The sequence below is a fragment of the Hipposideros armiger genome, unplaced genomic scaffold (genome assembly GCF_001890085.2).
Source record: "Hipposideros armiger isolate ML-2016 unplaced genomic scaffold, ASM189008v1 scaffold_505, whole genome shotgun sequence".
In the NCBI taxonomy this organism is placed as follows: Eukaryota; Metazoa; Chordata; class Mammalia; order Chiroptera; family Hipposideridae; genus Hipposideros; species Hipposideros armiger.
The window spans coordinates 592,569-613,220 of NW_017731855.1; the positions used below are offsets into that span (position 1 = coordinate 592,569).

The following is a 20,652-nucleotide window of genomic DNA, read 5'->3' on the forward strand; positions in this document are numbered from 1 at the left end:
TAAATGTTGCTATGTTTGTCAGCTGGGTCCTCCAGGAAGCAGGCACTGAGAGTTAGGGGTATGAGAAGTTTATGGGGGCTTGGTGAGAAACACCCATGAACGATAAAATGGGGAGGAAGCAGAATTAACCGGGGAGAGATCCAGTCCACAATGCAGAGTTGGCAGTTTCAGACAACTCAACAGAAACTGGATCATATATTGCCCATTAGAGGAGTACTGTGTTGGGCAGAAATGACCAGGCCCTCGTACCCTCATAATGCTTAGTCACTGGCTGGGGGCTGCCCGCAAAGTATACGGCTTAAGCAGATCCTAAGGAGCTAACAGGTGAAGGCACTCAGCTAACTTCACTCTTTACAGCTGAATGGCAAATCCAGGGCTGTCAGTTCCTCCTTCTGTTCTTCAGTTGTCCAGACACTGTCTGTCCTCTTCTTTGAGCCCAGTATGGTAACTGTTGATAGGCCTTGTCATAACTACTACATTTATTTCAAAATGCAATTAGAACCTTAGGGATCATCTCAGTTTATAGAGAAATTGAGACCCAGGGGTGTGTGTGTGTGTGTGTGTGTGCGCGCGCGCGCGTGTGTGTGTGTGTGTGTGAGAGAGAGAGAGAGAGAGACAGAGACAGAGAGAGACACAGAGAGAGACACAGAGAGAGACTCATTCATGATGACACAGCTAGCTAGTCGCAGAGCCGGACTGAACTCAGGTATCCTAACTCAGTTCAGGTTTGCAGTGGTATTAAGAAAACACTACTCATTTTGAAAGATCAGTGTGTGTGTTTTTTAGTCTTCATCTAAAAAATAACTGTAACTGCTGTAAATACATTCAACTTGCATCCAGGCATGCAGAATCATTAAAATGAAGAAAAATATAACAAAACTTCTCTTTGAGATCTTTGAGGCTTATTTTAATCTTTTTTGTTTTGTTTTGTTTTTTTTTTTAGCTGACCCATCCTGCTACCTGTTGGCAGCTAAGCGGCTGCTCAGCTCGGGCTGGACTCGAACTGCTGTTGCTCAGAGCTCAAACTCTTGAGCAAGCTCTTAACCAACTGAGCCACTCGGCTGGCCCCTGAGGCTTATTTTAATCTTAATTAAATTTATAAAGAAATAGTGAGGGCCGGCCGAGTGGCGCGTTGGTTAAGAGCTGGCTTTGGGACACTGGAGGGCCCAGGTTAGGATCCCACATATAAGGGCCAGTGACACTGCCCTCTACAGGTAAGATGCTGAACAACAGCTCAACCTGGAGCTGGGCTGCCGTGAGTCGCCGGCGACGGCGTAGGCTGCAGCCCCTGTGGCAGTGGGTTGCCATGGGCTACCGTGTGTAGCCAGCAGCCAGCGTGAGCGGCCAGCAGCCGCAGTGAGCAGCCGTCCAGAAGCCGGTGACTGATCTGCCTCGCCCGGGAAGGGCGCAATGATGGTGCCAACTTGAGCCAGTGAAGCAACGTCCTCCACAACTAGACTGAAGAACAAAACGACAGCAACTCGTCTGTTCCCCTTCTCCCAATTCCCCAGCACTGTTCCCATCCCCCCAATTCCCCAATAAAAATCTTAAAAAAAAAGAAAGTGCTATAGCCCAGTTCATTTACATAAAAATTCAGTGACATACTATTTTAAAATCTTACACATTAAAGGAATTGAAATGGATCATTGTATTATTACTTCACATTTTGAAAATACATATGGTTTACAAAATTATTTTTAAGTAATTATGTCAAACTAGGGAAACAATTACGAAAAGGGCAGAGCTTATTGTTTATATGGCAGAAAGATAGCTGTTATATTCTAGTTAACATGTATTTGTGGAGGGAGGACTTTAGTGTTACATGTAATACTGATTTTTAGAATGGGAAAGTGTTTAAACACAAGTCTCCACTGGATCTACAAACATTCTTATTTGAAATTCTTAGAAGATAGTCTGCTACCATAAAAAGGATATTGTCACTTTTTTTTGCTTCTTCAAGACAGGAAAATCATTCAAGTATGTGAGTTAACAGCCCATATAAAGCAATCCTCATTCTTCTAAATTGTAAAGTTCAGGAATGAGAGTGTGTTGGGGAGGATGAGGGCAGCAGCTGGTGAGTCAGACTCGATTAGGCTATTTGTCAATTTCTCAAAACTGTGGAGAAAGATGTGAATGAGGTTTATGGGTTCCTGCCCACCTGAGCTCCAACTTTCCTGTTTCAAACCATCATTTCCAGTTTCAAACCTTGATCGATCTGCTAATTCCACACCCCCCTTCAACTAGTATCATCTCACAAGATCATCAACTAGGCATGTAGATGAAGCCATGCAGACAACACACAGGGGCCAGCTACCCCACCTTTGTGTGTGAAGGGTGGCACACATCTTACAGGGTTTTTTTAAAAAAAATTTTTATTGAGGATCAGAGGGTTTCCCAGGACCCATCAGCTCCAAGTCTAGTAGTTCTCTCAATCTAGTTGTGGAGGGCGCATCTCAGTGGCCTATATGGGGATTGAACCGGCAACCTTGGTGTTATGAACACTGCGCTGTAACCACCTGAGCTAACCGGCTGCCCCACATCTTATACTTTTAATTGCAAGAGTAAAATGTCAAAGAAATGATTTTCAAGTTAGCTTTTTGGAAAGTGAGGTGGGAAAGGAAAAAAAATAGGATATAGAAAGCCAGAAATCTAAGTCTGGGATTAAGTAGTTGATCTGGGTAGGGATTTACCTGTCAGAGGAACAGGGGTCTCTCAGAGACTGAAGGCCTTTCCTTCCATTTATTAAAATGGAAAAGTTGATTACTGCCTTCAGCTTAATCGAGAGCTTCCATTCTGAGGGATTTGCAGCAACTGTTATGAGATTACCCAGGCTACATAAGATGTTGGCCCTCTTGGAATCACTTCTTTTTCCTAAATAGTATATTAAGAGTTCAATTCTGATGGTACATGTTATCTGCTTACACAGATAAGTCTGTCTAGAGTGAGCCATGATAAACGTTCTCTTGTATAATTGTGTCACAAGTGCTAGAATCAGCCTTCACCTTGACTATTCCCAACCATCACCTAAAAAAGAACAGGGTTTTTAAAGGTAAATAACCTTGAGAGGAAATGTACCGGAAAATTTCCTCTTACTAAATCTAGGAAACACACATATGTAACACACTGGAAAAACTGTTTGAGATAGGAGAATTACTGTATTACTGCCAAAGTCACCAAATCACTCATGCAAGAGCTGCAATCTTTATTTACATAGCAGATGCGAGGGAAAAAATCTAAGAGCTATCCTTATGTTAAGTATTATAGTGGAGAGAAGAGCTCTGAGGTCAGAGACCTGGCTTCGGCATTGGCTCTGCTCTTGCCTGGCTATTTACCAACTGGGAGCCTCAGTACTCACAGGTATTATGTAAAGATAATAATGCCAATCCCAGGGCCCTTGGGAACTTGGCATGAGATCACGATGGAAAAGAATTTAGAATCATGACCAGCGTAATCCAGAAAAGTGAAATTTTATTATTCACCCTGAGCTTTTATACAGGAGCAAGTGGGATGTGAATGGGGAACATTGACAGCAGGGGTTTCTGGGGTTGTCACAAGGTAGGTACCAAGCTCACAGTGGCCACAAGGCTGTCTACTAGATTGGAGAGGTAAATGAGTTTGGAGAAACTTGTCATTTTATCTGGAGCAATCCGCAAAGAGGTCCCAGTGCCATGTCTTGGACCAAGCCTTGCCTTTCATCTCTAAATCATCTAAGATGCTGTGGGCGATCCACATGGGTGGCCCCAACGGTTCTGTGCTGAAAAGAAAGTTAATATTTCCCAGATGTCACTAACAGTGAAAGAACTAAGTGAAAGGTTACGATGTTTATGGAAGCCAGGTGGGCCCCTGTGGAAGGCTGCAAGGTGCCGCCAAGATCCAGATGAACACGTGTGGGGTGTCAGATGCCAGCATCCCCACCCTCAGAGTGAGGGCAGACAGTAACTCATGGAACTAAAGCTAAGCAATGCTCTGGATACAGAACTTATTCTATGCCCAGTTTGGAATGAGGCAGTTTGCTTACTAACTAACTTCTAATAAGTTAGTTCTCAGATTTCTCAGCAATTCTGGTTGGAATCATTTTTTCAGAATTAAGGAATCACATTTGCCAAGCAAAAGTATTTCATTCATCAGGGCCAGCCTGAGATCTTTTCGGCTTCTGTCCAGAATTTAAGGATGCAGCAAAAGCCCAGCCTCAACCCCTTCTCAATGGGTATTGCCCACCCCATTTTCACTGATTTTGGTAGAGGCAGGAGTGAAGTTGGCATCAGTCTGGTGGAGGCTGGAAAGCTTTTCAGCTGGTCCTGGTATTTCTATTCAGTTGGAAAGTGGGACAAGCCCATAGGATACTCCACAGTCAGTTCTGGTTTGAAGGACCCTGCTGGTGGAGGATAAGGGGACTATGATTTCTAAGTAGGGGAGCTGTGGGTGGGTGGCAGGGTGGGATAAGCAAGCAGGTGGGCCTCTATGCTCTCAATCCCTGAACAATTCTTTTTATACGCTGGGGGTTCACTTAACAAGATTGAAACCCCTGCCATAGGGCATAGAAATCAAGGAAGAGAAGTATACAATTTTAGGGAAAACAGAAACTTGCTCCCAACTCAGTGCTCTCTAGTGGCAAAAAGAGAAAAGGACGCTGGTGTTGCTAGACCATCTGGATTCACAGTAGAAAATCATCTTCTTCAAAACAAAGTTCAGTAAAAGAATAGATCTTTTTTCTCTGAAGACTGGGTTCCTGAAAAACAGGATAAGCATGATGAGGAAGCAGCTGGCTCTGGGGTCAAATGAGCCCAGGTTCAAACCCTGACCTCGCCACTGCCTATCTGTGTGACCTTGGGCAAGTCACCTAGCCTATCTGGGCCCAATTTCCTCATCTATTAAATAGGGGTACTAATGATACGTACCTCTTAAGCTTCTGGTAGGGATTAAGTGCGTTAAACACACATAAAGCCCTTAAAACAGTGCTGGGCACATATATGCTCAATAAATGTTAGCTATTATTTTGGCAGAGAGGCAGTGTCTTTATTTGAAGTAGAGTGGAATTACTGTGTGGTCACACTGCAGCTTAGCTTAGTGGGTACCAAGGACTTTGAAGTCAGAAGACAACAGACTGGCACTTAACTCACCTTGATTTTGGGCAAGTTACTTAATCGCCCTAAACCTCCATTTTCCCATCTGTAAATAAGGATAAAAATAGCACCTGCGTTGTAGGTAGATACTGGTTCTTATTTTGCTTCCCTTCCATGATTCTTGTCATCTCCTCAACTCCAGTGACCTTTTACCTCACTCTATCTCAGCCAGACACTGCCATGGTCACAGGCTAGATTTTGTCATCACCTACACAGGTGGCACCCTTGTCATCTCAATTTCAAACATCCACTCTCCAACCACCACCTCCCATGTCATTGACTTAAGAGTCTTATTACTGCATTTTTACATAACCTAATCCTTCATTCCATTACTTGCCCCTACCCATTGCCCTTCACCAGTCTCCATTTCCTTCTCTGTGCAGCTTAGATACAATGGTCCTTGATGATACTCACTTGCAAATACCCTCAACTCCTTTTCCTCTTCACCGTGCTCACCCTGGTTGAGCCTCACCATTTGCCTTCTCTGTGCACTACCTACACTAACCTATCAGCACTGATGAAAATCACACAACCCAGCTGACCATTTCCACTTGAAACATGATCTCAGACTTGAGCTCAGCACTCAGAAATCCTGCTCATGGTTGTCTATGAGAAAGCTCGCTTTTCCAATGCCCAAGAAGACTGACTTTCTCATACTTTCCCACCCTCGTCAACACCCCATATTCTCACTCTCAGCTGATGATCTTGTCTCATACTTGACTGAGAAAATAGAAATCATTTAATTAGTACTCTGTACTAATGAACAAGCCTGCAAATTAATTTTTGTTTTGTACGTGTTCAGTGTTAGAATGTTCCCTCTTCCTAGCAAATGTCAGTGCTTCCGTACGTCCCTTCCATCTTCTCAAAGACTTCACCCATTAAGTTATCCTCATCTTCCTCCATCATCGAGCTCTTCATCTTTGCTGGATCATTCCCATTACCATACAAATAGTTCTATCATTAATTTGCAATAAAAAAAAACAAAAAAACTGCCCTACCCTACTAGTCTCTTTAGCTCCTACCTCATTTCTATTTACCCCTTCAATGATAAATTTCTTTAAAAAGCTGCTGGCTGGGCCAGCCAAGTGGCTCAGTTGGTTAAGAGCACGAGCTCTGAGCAACAGGGTCGCTGGTTCAATTCCCACATGGGCCAGTGAGCTGTTCCTGAGCTGAGCTGTCAATGGGTGACAGGATGTCTCAGCTGGTGAGAGCACATGCTCCTAACAACAAGGTTTCCAGTTTGACTCCCGCATGGGACGGTGGGCTATGCCCACCTGCAATTAAGATTGAACACGGAACCTTGAGCTGAGCTGCCTTGAGATGCCAATGGGCGGCCGGATGGCTCCCACATGGGACAGTGGGCTATGCCCACCCGCAACTAAGATTGAATACGGCACCTTTAGCTGAAGGGCTGCAAGCAGCCAGATGGTGACTGGACTTGGAGCTAAGCTAGCTGTGCCCTCCATAACTAAGATTGAAGGACAACAACTTGGCTGTTCCCCTTTCCCAATCCCCCAACACTCTTCCCCTTCCCCAATTCCCCAATCAAATGAAATAAAAATTAAGAAAACAGCTGGCACTTACTATCTCCCTTTTCTCATCTCCCATTCACTCTTCAACCCACTCCAATCTGGCTTCTGTTCATATCACATAATGAAAACTATTCTTAGTAAGGTATTCAAAGTCTACGATGCCAAATCCAATAGAAATTTCTCTGTTCTTCTCTTATTTCATCTCTTTGACAAAGTTGATCACTCCCTCTGTTTGGAAACATTCTCTTTTAGTTTCTGTAACACCCCACTCACCTGGTTCTCCTCCTACCTCACTCACTAACTTCCTTATTTATATCCTCTGTTGGTCCCTCATGTCCCCAACCTCTAAATACTGGCACCTCCCAGGACTCTGTCTTCTGCTCTACACCCTCTGCCTAGGTTATCATTCAATAGCGTTACATGTCATTTACATATCGATCAACCTCAAAAGTTTACCCAGACTTCCATTCTGAACTCCACACTTACATATACAACTGTTTAAAAGATATGTCCACTTGTATATCTTATAGGCACCTCAGACTTAACATGGTCCATTTTCCTCATTTTGATACATGTACCACTATCTACCAGTTGCTCAAGCATGAAACCTGAGAGCTAGTCTGAATTCTTCCTTTTCCTCACCACTCCCATCCGGAGTATTAGCAAATCCTGAGTTAAACCTCCCAAATAGATCTCAAATACATCTACTTCTATCTCCCCAGCTGCTGCCTTGCCCAGGCTATCATATTCTCATGCTTCTTGCCTCCTAACTGGTCTCTTTATTTCCATTTTTGCCTTTCTCCAATCTATGCTCTCTACAACAGCCTATGAGACCTTATTAAATGCACACTGGACTTAATAAGGGCATTCCAGGGATCATCAAGTCACTTAGAATATAAAATCCAAACTCTCAACATGACCCATAAGACCCTGTGTCACCTGGCCCGTCTACCTCTCCAGTCTGGTCTTGTGGCACACTCTCCCTTTCTCACTACACTCTGGCCACACTGGCCTTTTTCCCATTTTTCATACACTTCCGGGACTTTTCAGATAGACAGTGAACCCATATGCAGTGAAACAATCTTACCAGTTGCTAATTTCCACTGTTGTGCACTTGATTTAAGGTGGAATTGTTTTTGATGATTTCTGTTTATTGTAATTTATGATATTGATGATTTTATGACACAGAACAGAGAGATAACACCTCTGCATTGGCTGGAATCCTAAGGCAAGTCCTTTCACCTGTATGAGATTCAGTCTCTTCATCTGTAAAATGGGAATATTTATTCATTGATTCAATCCCTATTTACTGAATGCCTAATATGTAAGGCGCCTAGGGTATGCTCACACACATATCCCAAGGTCATTGTGGGGACTGAGCAGGTTGGTATGTGGGGTATCTGGCTCATAGTCACCACCCATACATGTCGTTGCTGTTATTTTTGGTCTATGAACAACTGAAAGCCTCAAGTTTTCAGTAATTCCAAGGCTTACAATTTTAAAAAATGTATAAACTATTAATAAAGATGTGGGAGACTTTATAGTCCTGAATTTCATTAATTAGAAGACCAGCAGAGCTCATTCCCTTGGGCAGAGACTGATATGAAGCCAGACTCAGCCATGCTAAGCCTCTTGAACCAGCCCTAAATCTATCTTCTCACTTGGGCATGGCCAAGTGATCACTGAGGCTGGTTTGTGGCTTGTTTGCCTGTCTTACACAAGGGCTTCAAACAAACAAATAAAAATTGTGCTACATTGGCAGATATATTTGTATCACTTCCTTCTTCAATATCTTTATTGTTTCCAGCATTCACTCATTCATAAAATATGTGCTGACCTCTGTGCCAGGCACGGTCACAGGCACCGGGGATGTGGTGGCACACCCCTCAAAGTCCCTCAAGGAGCTGACATTCTAGTCCGCTCCATCTATTGCCCTTCCCCACCACTCCACACTAGACTAAAGTGACTGTTAAGACATCAGGGTGGCAGCCGTTCCTTTTGTTCCTCTCAAACACACAACACGGAACACAGTCAGAAACACACAGGATACCCTTCAAAAAGGCACTTTCCGATGGTTTACTATGTGCCAGGCTTACCGTGTGTTTGGTGGCTTAATTTTCATGGCTTACTGTGGCTGATTTACATTAGGATCTACATTCTAAGCATTTACTTACATTATTTCACTTAATCCTCACAAAAACCCTATGAGGTGGACCCTATGTTAAACCTCAGTTTACAAAGGAGGCAACTGAAGTATGAAGAGGTTAAGTAATGGAATCAAGTTCCTGAAGCCAGTAAGTAATGAAGCCGCCTTTGAACCCAAGCCATGAAGAGCTTCATGTCATTTCACCCAGATTGTCCTCATTTGGAAGTTCCTACTGACACCATTTTCAAATTGAGTGTGGACCCCACAGTCCTGGCCTGTGGCCTCCAGTGGCATTTTCCCTGACTGCAGAGTCCTGGGGTGGCCCTATGTTCTAGGCTGAAAATTCGACATCTGGGACAGAGCAAGCTAATCCTCATGAACTTGTTCACTTTTCTGAGTAACCTCAGAAAAAAATCAATAGGGTTGCTTGTACGGCAAAAGAAGAAAATGGTCAATACGTTTTAATAAGATACTAAGTGCATAAGCTCTTCGAGACTAAGATGAAACAAATTATAACTATAGAAAACTAAATAATAGAAATGAGGGTCTTTTCAGTTGTTGGAGATCCTGATTTTTATGCTACAAACTTCTCAACTTTGTTCTCAGGACACAGAGACCCACTATCAAAAGCAGAAGCAGGGCCGGCAGAGTGGCTCAGTTAGTTAGGAACTTGCTCAAGAGTTTGAGCTCTGAGCAACACCAGTTTGATTCCCGGCCCGAGCTGAGCATCCAACTGGTGGCAGGATGGCTCAGCTAAAAAAAAAAAAAAGCAGAAGCAGACACTTACTTTCACTTGCAAGGCTGGTACTAGCAGGTCCACGATCTGGGGGGAAATATCGTTTCTTGCCTAGAAAAGAAACATGATTGAAAATGAAATCGCTAGGGCTGGGTTAGTAAGTGCAAAGTTGCACCCCAGGGCCCCCCAAACACTGGCCCATCAGTTTGTGGACACCTGGCATATGTTCTTAGATGTTACGGAAACAGAGAAGCTTCTGTTTTTAAGCCCCTTGGGCGTTGTTCCCATCTTATAGGCAGTGCTCCTGATTAAGGGCTGCTAATTTCATCAGCAGATCCTGAGCCATCAGTCGCCAATTAATATGACTAATGTCAACATTAATAGTAGGGTGTGAAAGAGTTTGCAGCAGTCAAGACTTCGGTGATAAACATTTGTTTGACAATGACTCTAGAGGTTTTGGGACTAGGATAATGCCTGCATTATAGTTTTGCCATAATGTACCTGGCATACAATAGATACTAAATATTTGCTGATTAGATTTGAACTATATAGAGTTGTTATGTTTGGGAAGGGATAATTTGAGCCATCTGTATTGTAACCCACTGTTGAAACGGAGATCTGCTGTGTGGATGCACAGGGCTATATACAAACACAGTTGGCCTAATTTTTCCCTCTGAATCCAGTAGGAGCAGATTTTTGAAAAAGAGTACAGGGTAAGAATTTTCATCGGTTTCCCAGGCATGACATTTTTATGATTTACTCTTTTAAAGTACATTCCTAATCAAACTCTGGAAATGATGGAGCGGTACTTTAATGGGAAATTTGTTTTCAACATTAGGATGGAACACAGTGCCTGGCTTAGGGAGGCTATGCTGAACAGGCCCTTTGTGTACCATATACTTAGCTCAGAGTCAAGGCAGTGTCTAGCAATTTCTTTCAGGCATAGGACACTAGAACCACAGATATGTTATGGACTGCGGAGCTATGAAAGAAAATTCACCCAGAGCACAGAATGCCAGAGGATGTACGTTTGGCCCCATGAAACTGTAAAATACGTTATTACCAATATTTCCTATGAATGGCACATCTTGTAGTACAGTGGGTTCTCTTTTGGTGAAAGCATACCTCAGGTCAATTCTTCCGCATCCTTTTACAAAGAAGGGAGTCTTGTTTTTTTGATGGGTATTTTGTATCTAGTAGGCACTAATTAAATATTTGTTGAGTGAGTGAGTGAGTGAGTGAGTGAAGAAGTGTTTTAGTTCAGGGGGACGGGTGATGGTCAGGGAACAGAAACCCAAGGGAAAGCGCGCACGAGGAGCCCAGTGTGCAGGCGCGAGCCACATATAGCCAGGCACTGTGCCGATCTCCAGGCAGTAATGGGGCTGCCTCTACAGTCGCTTTGAATTTTAATGTGTGGAGCAGATGGCTGGTATAGATTGCCCTTGTTTTTGCCCAGGAGCCTGGCATCATTGCAAGTTGCCAACCTGTTTGGAGGATAGAGTTTGAGCCTGTAGGTATGCCACTGAGTTCTGTTTTACAAATGGATTATTTGGTGGCTCACAGGAGGTGAAATGCCCACCCTACAATTGTAGGCAGCAACCCATCATTTTTATAGGATAAGTCCAAGTCAATAGACTGGGTGAATAGTCCTGGCCAACTCCATCGATCTGGCTCTCTACGTAACCCTTTAGTCATTAAACTGTGAATGTCAATGAAGCTTAGTGAAGATATATGGAACATTTAAGCAGAACATTCTGTCCCTCAGAAGCCGCACGTCCAGAGTGGCAGCAGTTAGTCTTGACACCCCATCTCATGCCAACTCACTCTCAACCCCAACCAATCAGAGGCAAGTCCCCAAGTATCTGGAGGCATTTCCTTACAGTGGCCTGGGCTGGAAGGCAGGTTGAAGGGAAATCCCATGCTTCCAGCTATCTGGGCAGAGTCGCAATTCTCCCACATGTCCAGTTGCTGACGATGGGCTACACATCTGTCTTGCTGGAGGACACTTAGGAGGGGCCCATGTTTCTCATCAGGCTGGTCCTCTGCAAACAGTTGCTCAGCAGAGAAGGCATGAGGGTAGTCAAAATCAGGCTCTGGGGAGCTGGGGCTGGCTGGGGAGGAGAAATGCCACAGCTCTCCTGGCTGAACAGAGGAGCTCCCAGGCAGGGGCAGTGAGTACTCATCCATAGCCATGGGATCAAACCCGTTCATGCTGCAGCTGGCGGCACCATCTGCAAAGGACACTTCTGGCTCTGGCTTTGTCCACTGAGAAGAGAAACGCCACTGATTTGGAGGCATGTCAATATCTGGGGAGGGAAGATTTAGAAGACATATTACGTGTTTAGTGTTTTTAAAATGCAAGTAATGTTTTTCTGGTTAATACATACTATATTTTTTAATGTGAAGAAAATGTAGAAAAGGTAAGAAAAACAACAACAACCAAAAGCACACTCTAATCATCATATCCAGAGACCACCATTGTTCACCTTTAGGTGTGCTCCTTTTCTAGGATTTGTTTCTGGTCATGTTAACATGTTTTCACACTATTTTCATACTATTTTTAAGACAGCTTTCGCATCATCAGAATATCACAAGTATCCTCCCCTAACAATGAATAGAGCCAACACTAGTTTTCTAAGTGGCTGCACAGTATTCCATCAATAAGGAGTACTGTGACTAACGAACATGGTATTTGTAGGCAGCTCAGTTATTTCCATTTTTCTATTATATTAACAAAATTACAATGAGCACCTTTGTGTGTGTATACATACACACACACACACACAGAGGGTGCGAAAAAAATATATACACATTTTAAGAAAGAAAAACTGTATTAGGATTGTAATACTGGATATATACTGGTAACAGAAGATGAATACAAGTCATGTTTGACTTCTGCAGTTACAAGAGGTGCTCAAAGTGGTTATCATCAGTGTCCAGACACTTCTGATTATAGTGAGCTACTGCTTGAGCAACGTTGACCAAAGTGTCCACTTGTATACATTATTTTTTTGGTGCTCCCAGTATATCTTTGTACCCTTGTCCAACTAGCCCCTCAAGGAAACATTTCTAGAAGAATTGCTTGCTTAAAGGTGATTTGTGATTGATTGTTGCTGTTGTTTGGCTTTATTTTAAAGCTGGTGTTTTGAGTACACAGAATAGGAGGATGCCACCAAACTTTATAAAGGGTGTTAACACTTGCCTTTATAAAGGGTATATCACTTCGGTATCACTCACTGAAGTCTAGGGATCGAAACCCCATTTTCAAGAGAGATCTGGGGCATGGGGTTATTAAGAGACTGCACCAAGTTAGCAAAGTAGGTTAGCCAAGTAGGGATCTAAGCTAGAGTGATAAGAGATGGGGTGGGGAAGTTGTTCTTTGGACCTCTTCCTGCAAAAGCACAATGCTCAAGGTCAAGCAGTAACTCCGTTTCTTCTTGCGAAGTTCTTATGGACTGGCTAATGGGATAGAGTCTCCTTTGGTCTCAGACACTATTTCTAATTGTGCCTATAGTACTGGCTGAATCTGAGTTCTCAAGAAGTCTAGGCTAGTTCATGTCACAGATGGATGTTTTCCCCATTCTCAACACTCACTCAGGCAAGAGGGGAGGAGGGAGAGAGCTCTGGCAGATGATACTTAAAGCCTAGAGCCTCTCATCTAGCCAAGAAAATGAGGGGTGGGGGGCTTGGGTGTACAGACAAAGGAAGATGGTCTGGTCTCCTCCTCCTCCAGATGTGCCTCTCCTAACTCTCCTGACTGTTCAATTTGCCTGGATTTGGCACATGATAAAAATGTCAGAGAGGTCTGCCCAGGGATACTGGTATGCCCCCACCCATCACCATAGCTTCTCACGTCATACAGATGATAAGAGCAAAAAAAAGAAGCCCTAACTTACGTGGCACAGACATTCTGTCCAACACTTCACATCATTCACAATGAACAACGGGTAATGGTTGGCCTCTTTTAATGAAATCAAGAGCAAGGAAACATATATTAAGATTTGTTCCTGGGGATGCATGCTACTTTTGAAAACTGATTATCTGCAGACCAGTAGCAATTCAGGGCACTGTATAGCACAAATAGAGTTAATCAGCTGACTTAGTATAATCACTGTCCATGTTTCATATTCATTGAGGGTACTGCATGTCCTAAGTACAAATTAGAAACAATGTCTAGGGGTGACCGGTTAGCTCAGTTAGTTAGAGTGCCGTGCAGATAACACCAAGGTTGCCGATTCGATCCCTGCAGGGGCCACTGTGAGCTGCACCCTCCCTGAAAGAGTCAACTATGCTATTGTAGCATGAAAGCAATGTGTAACCAGTGACCATGGCTGGTCCCCAATAACATTTTTTTACAAAAGAAACAATGTCTAGCCTCTGACAACTGGGCAGTTTCCATCTGAACTGGCCTTACAGATATGCATATGGCCTAGGCACTGAATGCAGGTCCCCAGTGTGTTTCAAATATTTCTTTTAACTGCTTCCTTTCCAGAATTCTCTGATTGAAATGTTAAGGGGAGTGGGTTGTGAGCCACCGTCCAAGGTCCCATTTGGTCACTGAATGCACCAGGGCACAGTTTGGACAGTACCATGTGGGGAGGCACAGAGTATCCTAATCCCAAACTCACAGGAAGCCAATAATGGGCCTTGGGAAAGCCACTTTTCCAGGCCAGGCTTGGGTGTTGGTGTCCCGTGGTGCCCACCCTGAATTTGTTGGGTCACTCTTTCTGAGGCTTCTTGAGCCCACTTCTCAATCATGCCCCTCTACCCTGTGAACCAGTGAAGGTTTCCTAAACCGCAGCCTGGACTGGCTCAAGGTTACTGCTGCTGCTACTAGAAGTGGCCCTGATGACACTTCCTTATCCAAGTTTCCCCTCTTAGTTACCTCTGGAGATGAGAGAGGGAGTCCCAGGAAGACTCTGCTGCCTTCTAAAACCCCCAATTACATTCATGAATGGAGAACAGGTAAGGAACACTTTGATTCTAGGACACTTGGGGCAGGGTGGATTTTTCTTTCAGTGGGAACACAAAATGTTTCCACTCCATAGACTGCACCTCTTGAGCATCTTGACCCTGCATCTTAGTCCCATCCAAGCCTCTAGAATTCCGGAGGCCTCTGGTATGAAGACCAGGTCCTGTTCAGAGAGTGCTAGTTTCCATTTTCCACTCTGTCCCTTTAGGGTAAAACTGGTCCCCTGCCTAAGCACACCCAGGGGCACCACCCATTCTTACCCATATACATATCAAAGAGCTCCAGAACCTTCTAGAAAGCATTTGTAGGCACTGAAAAGTTTGTTTCTACCCCAGAAGACTGTCTCTCCATTCTATTCCTTTTGTTTGTTTGTTTTGTTTTGTTTTTTTGTTTTTTTTTAAGATTTTATTGGGGAATTGGGGGATGGGAACAGTGCTGGGGAATTGGGGGAAGGGGAACAGACAAGTTGCTGTCGTTTTGTTCTTCAGTCTAGTTGTGGAGGACGTTGCTTCACTGGACCAAGTTGGCACCATCATTGTGCTCTTCCTGGGGGAGGCAGATCAGTCGCTGGCTTCTGGACGGCCGCTCACTGCAGCTGCTGGCTACACACAGTAGCTCATGGCAACCCACTGCCACAGGGGCTGCAGCCTACGCCGTCGCCGGCAACTCACGGCAGCCCAGCTGCAGGTTGAGCTGTTGTTCAGCATCTTAGCTGTAGAGGGCAGTGTCACTGGCCCTCATATGTGGGACCCGAACCGGGGCCCTCTGGCATCCCAAGCCAGTTCTTAACCATCACGCCACTCGGCCGGCCCTCTCCATTCTATTCTTGCATGGTGGCCCTGCCTCCCTATTCCAGACCAGTTTCTGGACACATAAACTGAAACGTCAGCCCCTCAGAAAGGCTGTCCCTGAACCTCCAACCTGAAGTTTGTTATCCTGCTGCTCCCTGTGATGGTGCTGTTTATTTGCTTCATAGCAGGAATCCTAATCTGTAATTTCTTCATTTCCTCATTCATTCACTCACTGCTTGTCTTCCCTGCTAGCCAGTAAGATTTCAGAGGACTGAGATCATTTATCTTTTGTTTGCTATCACATCCTCGGGAACTTGTAGTGGCTAGCACGTAGTAGGCCCCGACTTAATATTATTCTAATAAATACACACACATGCATGCATGCACTCACATGTGCACACATGTACTCACACACATATATGTACACACAAACATGTACGCACTCTCAAACACATGCACAAACACACCCCTACACGATAAACCTTTCTATATGAGGAGAGGAGCATGCAAAGTGGTTAAGAGCAGACTGTGAAGTCAGATAGGGTTGAAGTCCCATCCCAGCTCTGCCACTTTCTAGTTGTGTGACACTGAGCACGTCCACTCCCATCTCAGAGCTTCTTGGGACTGTTGTAAAATTAAATGGGACAGTCCATGTAAAGGGCTTAGCACAGTGCCTGGTACATAATAGGCACTCAATCAATGATAGCTATTGTTGTTATTATTATGAATCATTGTTTCGGTTTATAAATCCAGTTTGAGCTCACAGTCATAGGTTTTCTTCCTAGTTTGCAACATCCCATGTAATCAACCCAGGAAAAAGCAAAATGGTAATGTATGAGGCCTGAGGAGCCTCCCTGCCATCAGTCACCCAGTGCCAAGAAGGGAGGGGAGGAAAGGAATGAGTAGAGGAGCCCAACGCAGCAGCACTTCAGGGCTGATGTGAAGGCTGGAGTAGACACTGGCTCTAAGAGATTTCAGTAACCTGTGCTCAGTGTGTGTCCATTCCCAGGGAAGAACACATCAATGCTGGGCAGGAATGGCTGTAAATCTAGAACAGCTTTGGTTTATTGAGCACTTACTATGGAGGCGGCACTTTGCTGAACACTCCACATACATGATCTTATGTGATCCTCAAAGCAACCCAGATGGAGAAGACTCAGAGTGGTTGAAGTCACTTGCCTAAGGCCACAGTTAGCAAGTGGTAGAGCTGTCTGATTCCAAACCTCATGCACTTACTGGCTATGCCTCCCCAGCATTTCAAGGAGGTAGTATGCTTTCCCCACACTACTGGGGTTCAGGGAGTGGCATATGGGCATGACATTTCTGCAAAGCAATTTGCCAGTAAATGTCAAAACCCTAAAATTTGTGCATGCACTTTGATCCAGTCATTGTATTGATAGCAATTTATTTTAAGGATATAATCAATGATGCATGTAAAAATTTTGCTACAAAGATACTCAAAGTGGCATTTACAAGATAGTAAAAGATTGGCAATAACCTAAATGTCCAAAAATTTTAATACATCTATAAAAAAGGGCACTCTTGTGCTATTAAAATGATGTAGAACATGTAATGGCATGGAGAGATGTACAACTATTGTCAATTAAAAATATTTACAACCCATTTGTACAAAATAATGTTATGTTGTAAAAGTTAGTATGCGTGCATAGATGCACACGTGATTTTATGTCCTGATTCTTTGTTTTCTAAAATTTTTAAAAATTAACACATTATTTTCCTCATTAGAAAAGGTTATTTTTAAGTGAAAACTTAAGAAATCTCTTGAGGGCCAGCTGAGTGGCATGTTGGTTAAGAGCTGGCTTGGGACGCCAGAGGGCCCCGGTTCGGATCCCACATATGAGGGCCAGTGACACTGCCCTCCACAGCTAAGATGCTGAACAACAGCTCGACCTGGAGCTGGGCTCCCGTGAGTCGCCGGCGACGGCGTCGGCTGCAGCCTGTGTGGCAGTGGGTTGCCATGGTCTACCATGTGTAGCCAGCAGCCAGCATGAGCGGCCAGCAAGCTGCAGTGAGTGACCGTCCAGAAGCCGACGACTGATCTGCCTCTCCCAGGAAGAGTGCAATGATGGTGCCAACTTGGGCCAGTGAAAGTCCAAACTTTGGCCTTCCCAGTCTACTTGCATTGACTCTCCCCTCTCTGCCTTCTTTGTATTATACTGGGGGGGTGCCAAAAAAATGTATACAAGTGGACACTATGGTCAGCGTTGCTCAAGCAGTAGTTTGCCTTAATCAGAAGTGTCTGTACGCTGATGGGAACCACTTTGAGCACCTCTTGTAATTGCAGAAGTCAAATGTGACTTGTATTCATCTTTTATTATCGGCATATATTGAGTATTACAATTTCAATACTTGTTTTCCTTTCTTAAAATGTGTACACATTTTTTTGGCACCCTCTACATTCTTTGTATTAGCGGAGGTCAAAATAACACTGGAGGGCTGGCCGAGTGGCTCAGTTGGTTAAGAGCTCGCTCAAGAGTGCGAGCAACAGCGGTTCGATTCCCGACCTGAGCTGAGTTGCCGCTGAGCTGCCAACAGGCGGCAGGATGGCTCAGCTAAAAAACAAAAAAACAAAAACACTGGAAACAGAGGGCCAGCTTACAGGAGAGCCTCACCTCCTCCTTCACTCACCTCCCTGCGGTACTTAGCCTTCTAATGATTATCCAGATTCCTTTTCCCAACTGAACATGCAGATGAAATACAGAACTTGTGCTAGTATTTCAAAGTGGCTAAGAGCTCAAGATCTGGAATAAAGCTGATTCGGTTGTGACTAGCGGCCCCTTATTAGCTGTGAACAATTCACTTGACTCTCTGAGTCTCAGGTTCCCTGGGCGGAGTAAGAGTTAAGTTGGTGTGAGGATTCGGTGAGATAATCCACGTGACCCCCCCACCTCACCTTACCCCCATCCCACCCCCCCACCCCGGCTCACAGGAGTCTGTGCTTGATAAATGTTAGCCATTGTAAACAGCATTAGCGATAGTCCTTGTGGGCCATATTAACGTTCTCGCTAGGGTGTTGTCAGGATCACAAAGGCAGGACAGTGAAATAATTAAGAGACTGGCTCTGGAGTCTGACTGACCTGGGTTTCAGTCACTATCACTCACGTGCTGTGTGATGTGCCTTGTCATTTACCCTCTCTGGGCTGCAGTTTCCTCCTCTGTAAGTGAGGATATGAATAACCACTGTAAAGTGGTTTTGTGGAGTACAATACGCATGCAGGAAAACGTACCAGTATAAAGTGTGCAGCTGGGGAATTTTCACAAACCGTATGCAACAGAACAGGACCGCCACCCCAGAAGCCCTCCTCATGCCCTTGTCTAAGCCCTAACCACCCCATCCTCGAAGAAAACCACTCTCCTATCTGCTAATACCATAGATTCGGTTTGCCAGTCTTCGACCCTTACAAACCACTGAAGTGGATGGAATAGTTGTAGCCTGGTGTCTAGCATCCATTAGGAGCTTAATAAGATGTTGGCAATTTCCTCACCCTGACTGGAAAGGAAGACACCAAGTGTTTCCAAGGGCCATAAACAACTAGCATGACTATCTCACATAATATTGACTCTAAAGAAGAAACAGATATAGAAAAAAAACTGTTGGCTGTTATATGGGAGGGGGTGGGGTTGGGAGAAAAGGTGAAGGGGTTAGAAAGAACAAATTAGTAGACACAATACAGTCATGAGGATATGAAATACAGAATGCTGAATATAATCAACAATGTTGTAAAGATCATGTAAGGTGCCAGATGGGTACTGGACTTATCAAGGGGATCACTTCATACACTGTGTAGATGCCTGACCAATGTGCTGCACACCTGAAGCTGAAGTAGAATATTGTATGTCGACTATAAGGTGGAGTACAGCATAAGAAAGATAGTCAATGGTATTGTAACAGCTATCTAGATGTCAGAGGGGTAGTAGCTTAGGGAGGGTCATCACTTTGTGAGGCGTGTAAATGTCTAACTGTTACATTGTTTAGTACACCTGATACTAATTTTTTTAAAGAAGAAAAAGAAGGGCCGACCAAGTGGCCCATTGGTTAAGAGTTAGCTTGGGACGCAGCACTGAGCAGCAGGGCCCGGGTTCGAATCCCACATGAGGGCCAGTGACGCTGCACCCTCTACAGCTAAGATGGTGAACAACAGCTCAAGCTGGGCTGCCGTGAGTCACTGGCAATGGCGTAGGCTGCAGTGGGCTGCCGTGAGCTACCGTGACCAGGAGGCAGCTGGCGTGAGCTGCCGTGAGCCACCGTGAGCGGCCGTCCAATGGCTGGCGAACAACTTCCTCACCTGGGAAGAGCGCAATGATAATACCAACATGGGCCAGTGAAGCGACGTCCTCCACAAGTAGACTGAAGAACAAAAGGACAACAACTTGCCTGTCCCCCTTCCCCGATTCCCCAATGCTGCTCCCTGCCCCCAATTCCCTAATAAAATCTTAAAAAAAAAAAACAGAAAAAGAAACAGTGTTTATTCCTCACTCTCACTAGATTACAGAGGAGGGGAGAAAGGGGGTGGGATCCTTTGAGACGACTACAAAAGAACTCTGGCGGCTCAGGTGTACACCCTCACCTTCTCAGCAGCCCCTGAGCAACGTTGCCAGGCCAGCGGCTGGGCTTGGGGCTGCAACAGGAAGAGTATGGGGTAGGCTGTGCACCGGGACTGTGTCCCCCAATGGTAACTACTGAAGCTTCGCCAGTTATCTCCTCTGAATCACCAATGTCCTTTTTTAAAATGGAGGTTAATTCAAAGATACTTTCAGCTTGTGTTTTCTGAAGTACAGCCAGTATAAATTATACATAAGTAAAAAAAAAAAAAACTTTGATTTGGGACAAGCAGCCAGGAACTTTGATGGCATTTCCTAGCCACACAGGTCTGTGTTTGGGCTTTGCACATTTGGCTTGACAGAGTGCCCTTAGACTGTGGGGCACTCAGCGCTGGGAGACCATGAATGCGAGCCTGTTCTAGGCATGGCTCAGGGGCTGAGGACATGCTAACAGTCAGTCAGGAATGGCCACTTTATGGATTTCCCACCATTTTTGAAACTGCATGTATCTCGTAAAACACCTCCAGTGAGAACTACTGGGAGACCGTCTTCGTTCATGGGGCCCTCTTCTGAGGCAGCTGAATTTATGAGAAACTTGACTCCTCTCTAACTGTGATAAGAGAGGCCCTCAAGGAAGACAGGCTCTTTTGCGCAACCAGCCAGACAAACATTTGCCTAGCCCACATCACACACTGCAAGGGAGACATCTTCATAGCCAAGGGATCTGTGAGATTCTCACAGAGAGAACACTACAGCCAAGGTAGGTGAAGAAGAAAGCTGCCTTTCTGT

At 44.6% G+C, this 20,652-nt stretch overlaps 1 protein-coding gene across 2 annotated transcripts in view; it reads right to left on the minus strand.

The window, feature by feature from the left end:
• Positions 1 to 3,491: 3,491 nt before the first annotated feature.
• VGLL1 (vestigial like family member 1) overlaps positions 3,492 to 20,652 on the minus strand; it is a 28,947-nt gene continuing 11,786 nt past the window's right edge. For both annotated transcript variants that reach the window (XM_019667777.1, XM_019667776.1), the window contains exons 3-5: positions 11,418 to 11,843; positions 9,589 to 9,648; positions 3,492 to 4,729 (exon numbers count right to left, since the gene is read on the minus strand). In XM_019667777.1, coding sequence (XP_019523322.1) covers positions 4,689 to 4,729; positions 9,589 to 9,648; positions 11,418 to 11,843 — 527 coding nt within the window. In that variant the 3' untranslated portion in view covers positions 3,492 to 4,688. The remainder of the gene's footprint in view (positions 4,730 to 9,588; positions 9,649 to 11,417; positions 11,844 to 20,652) is intronic.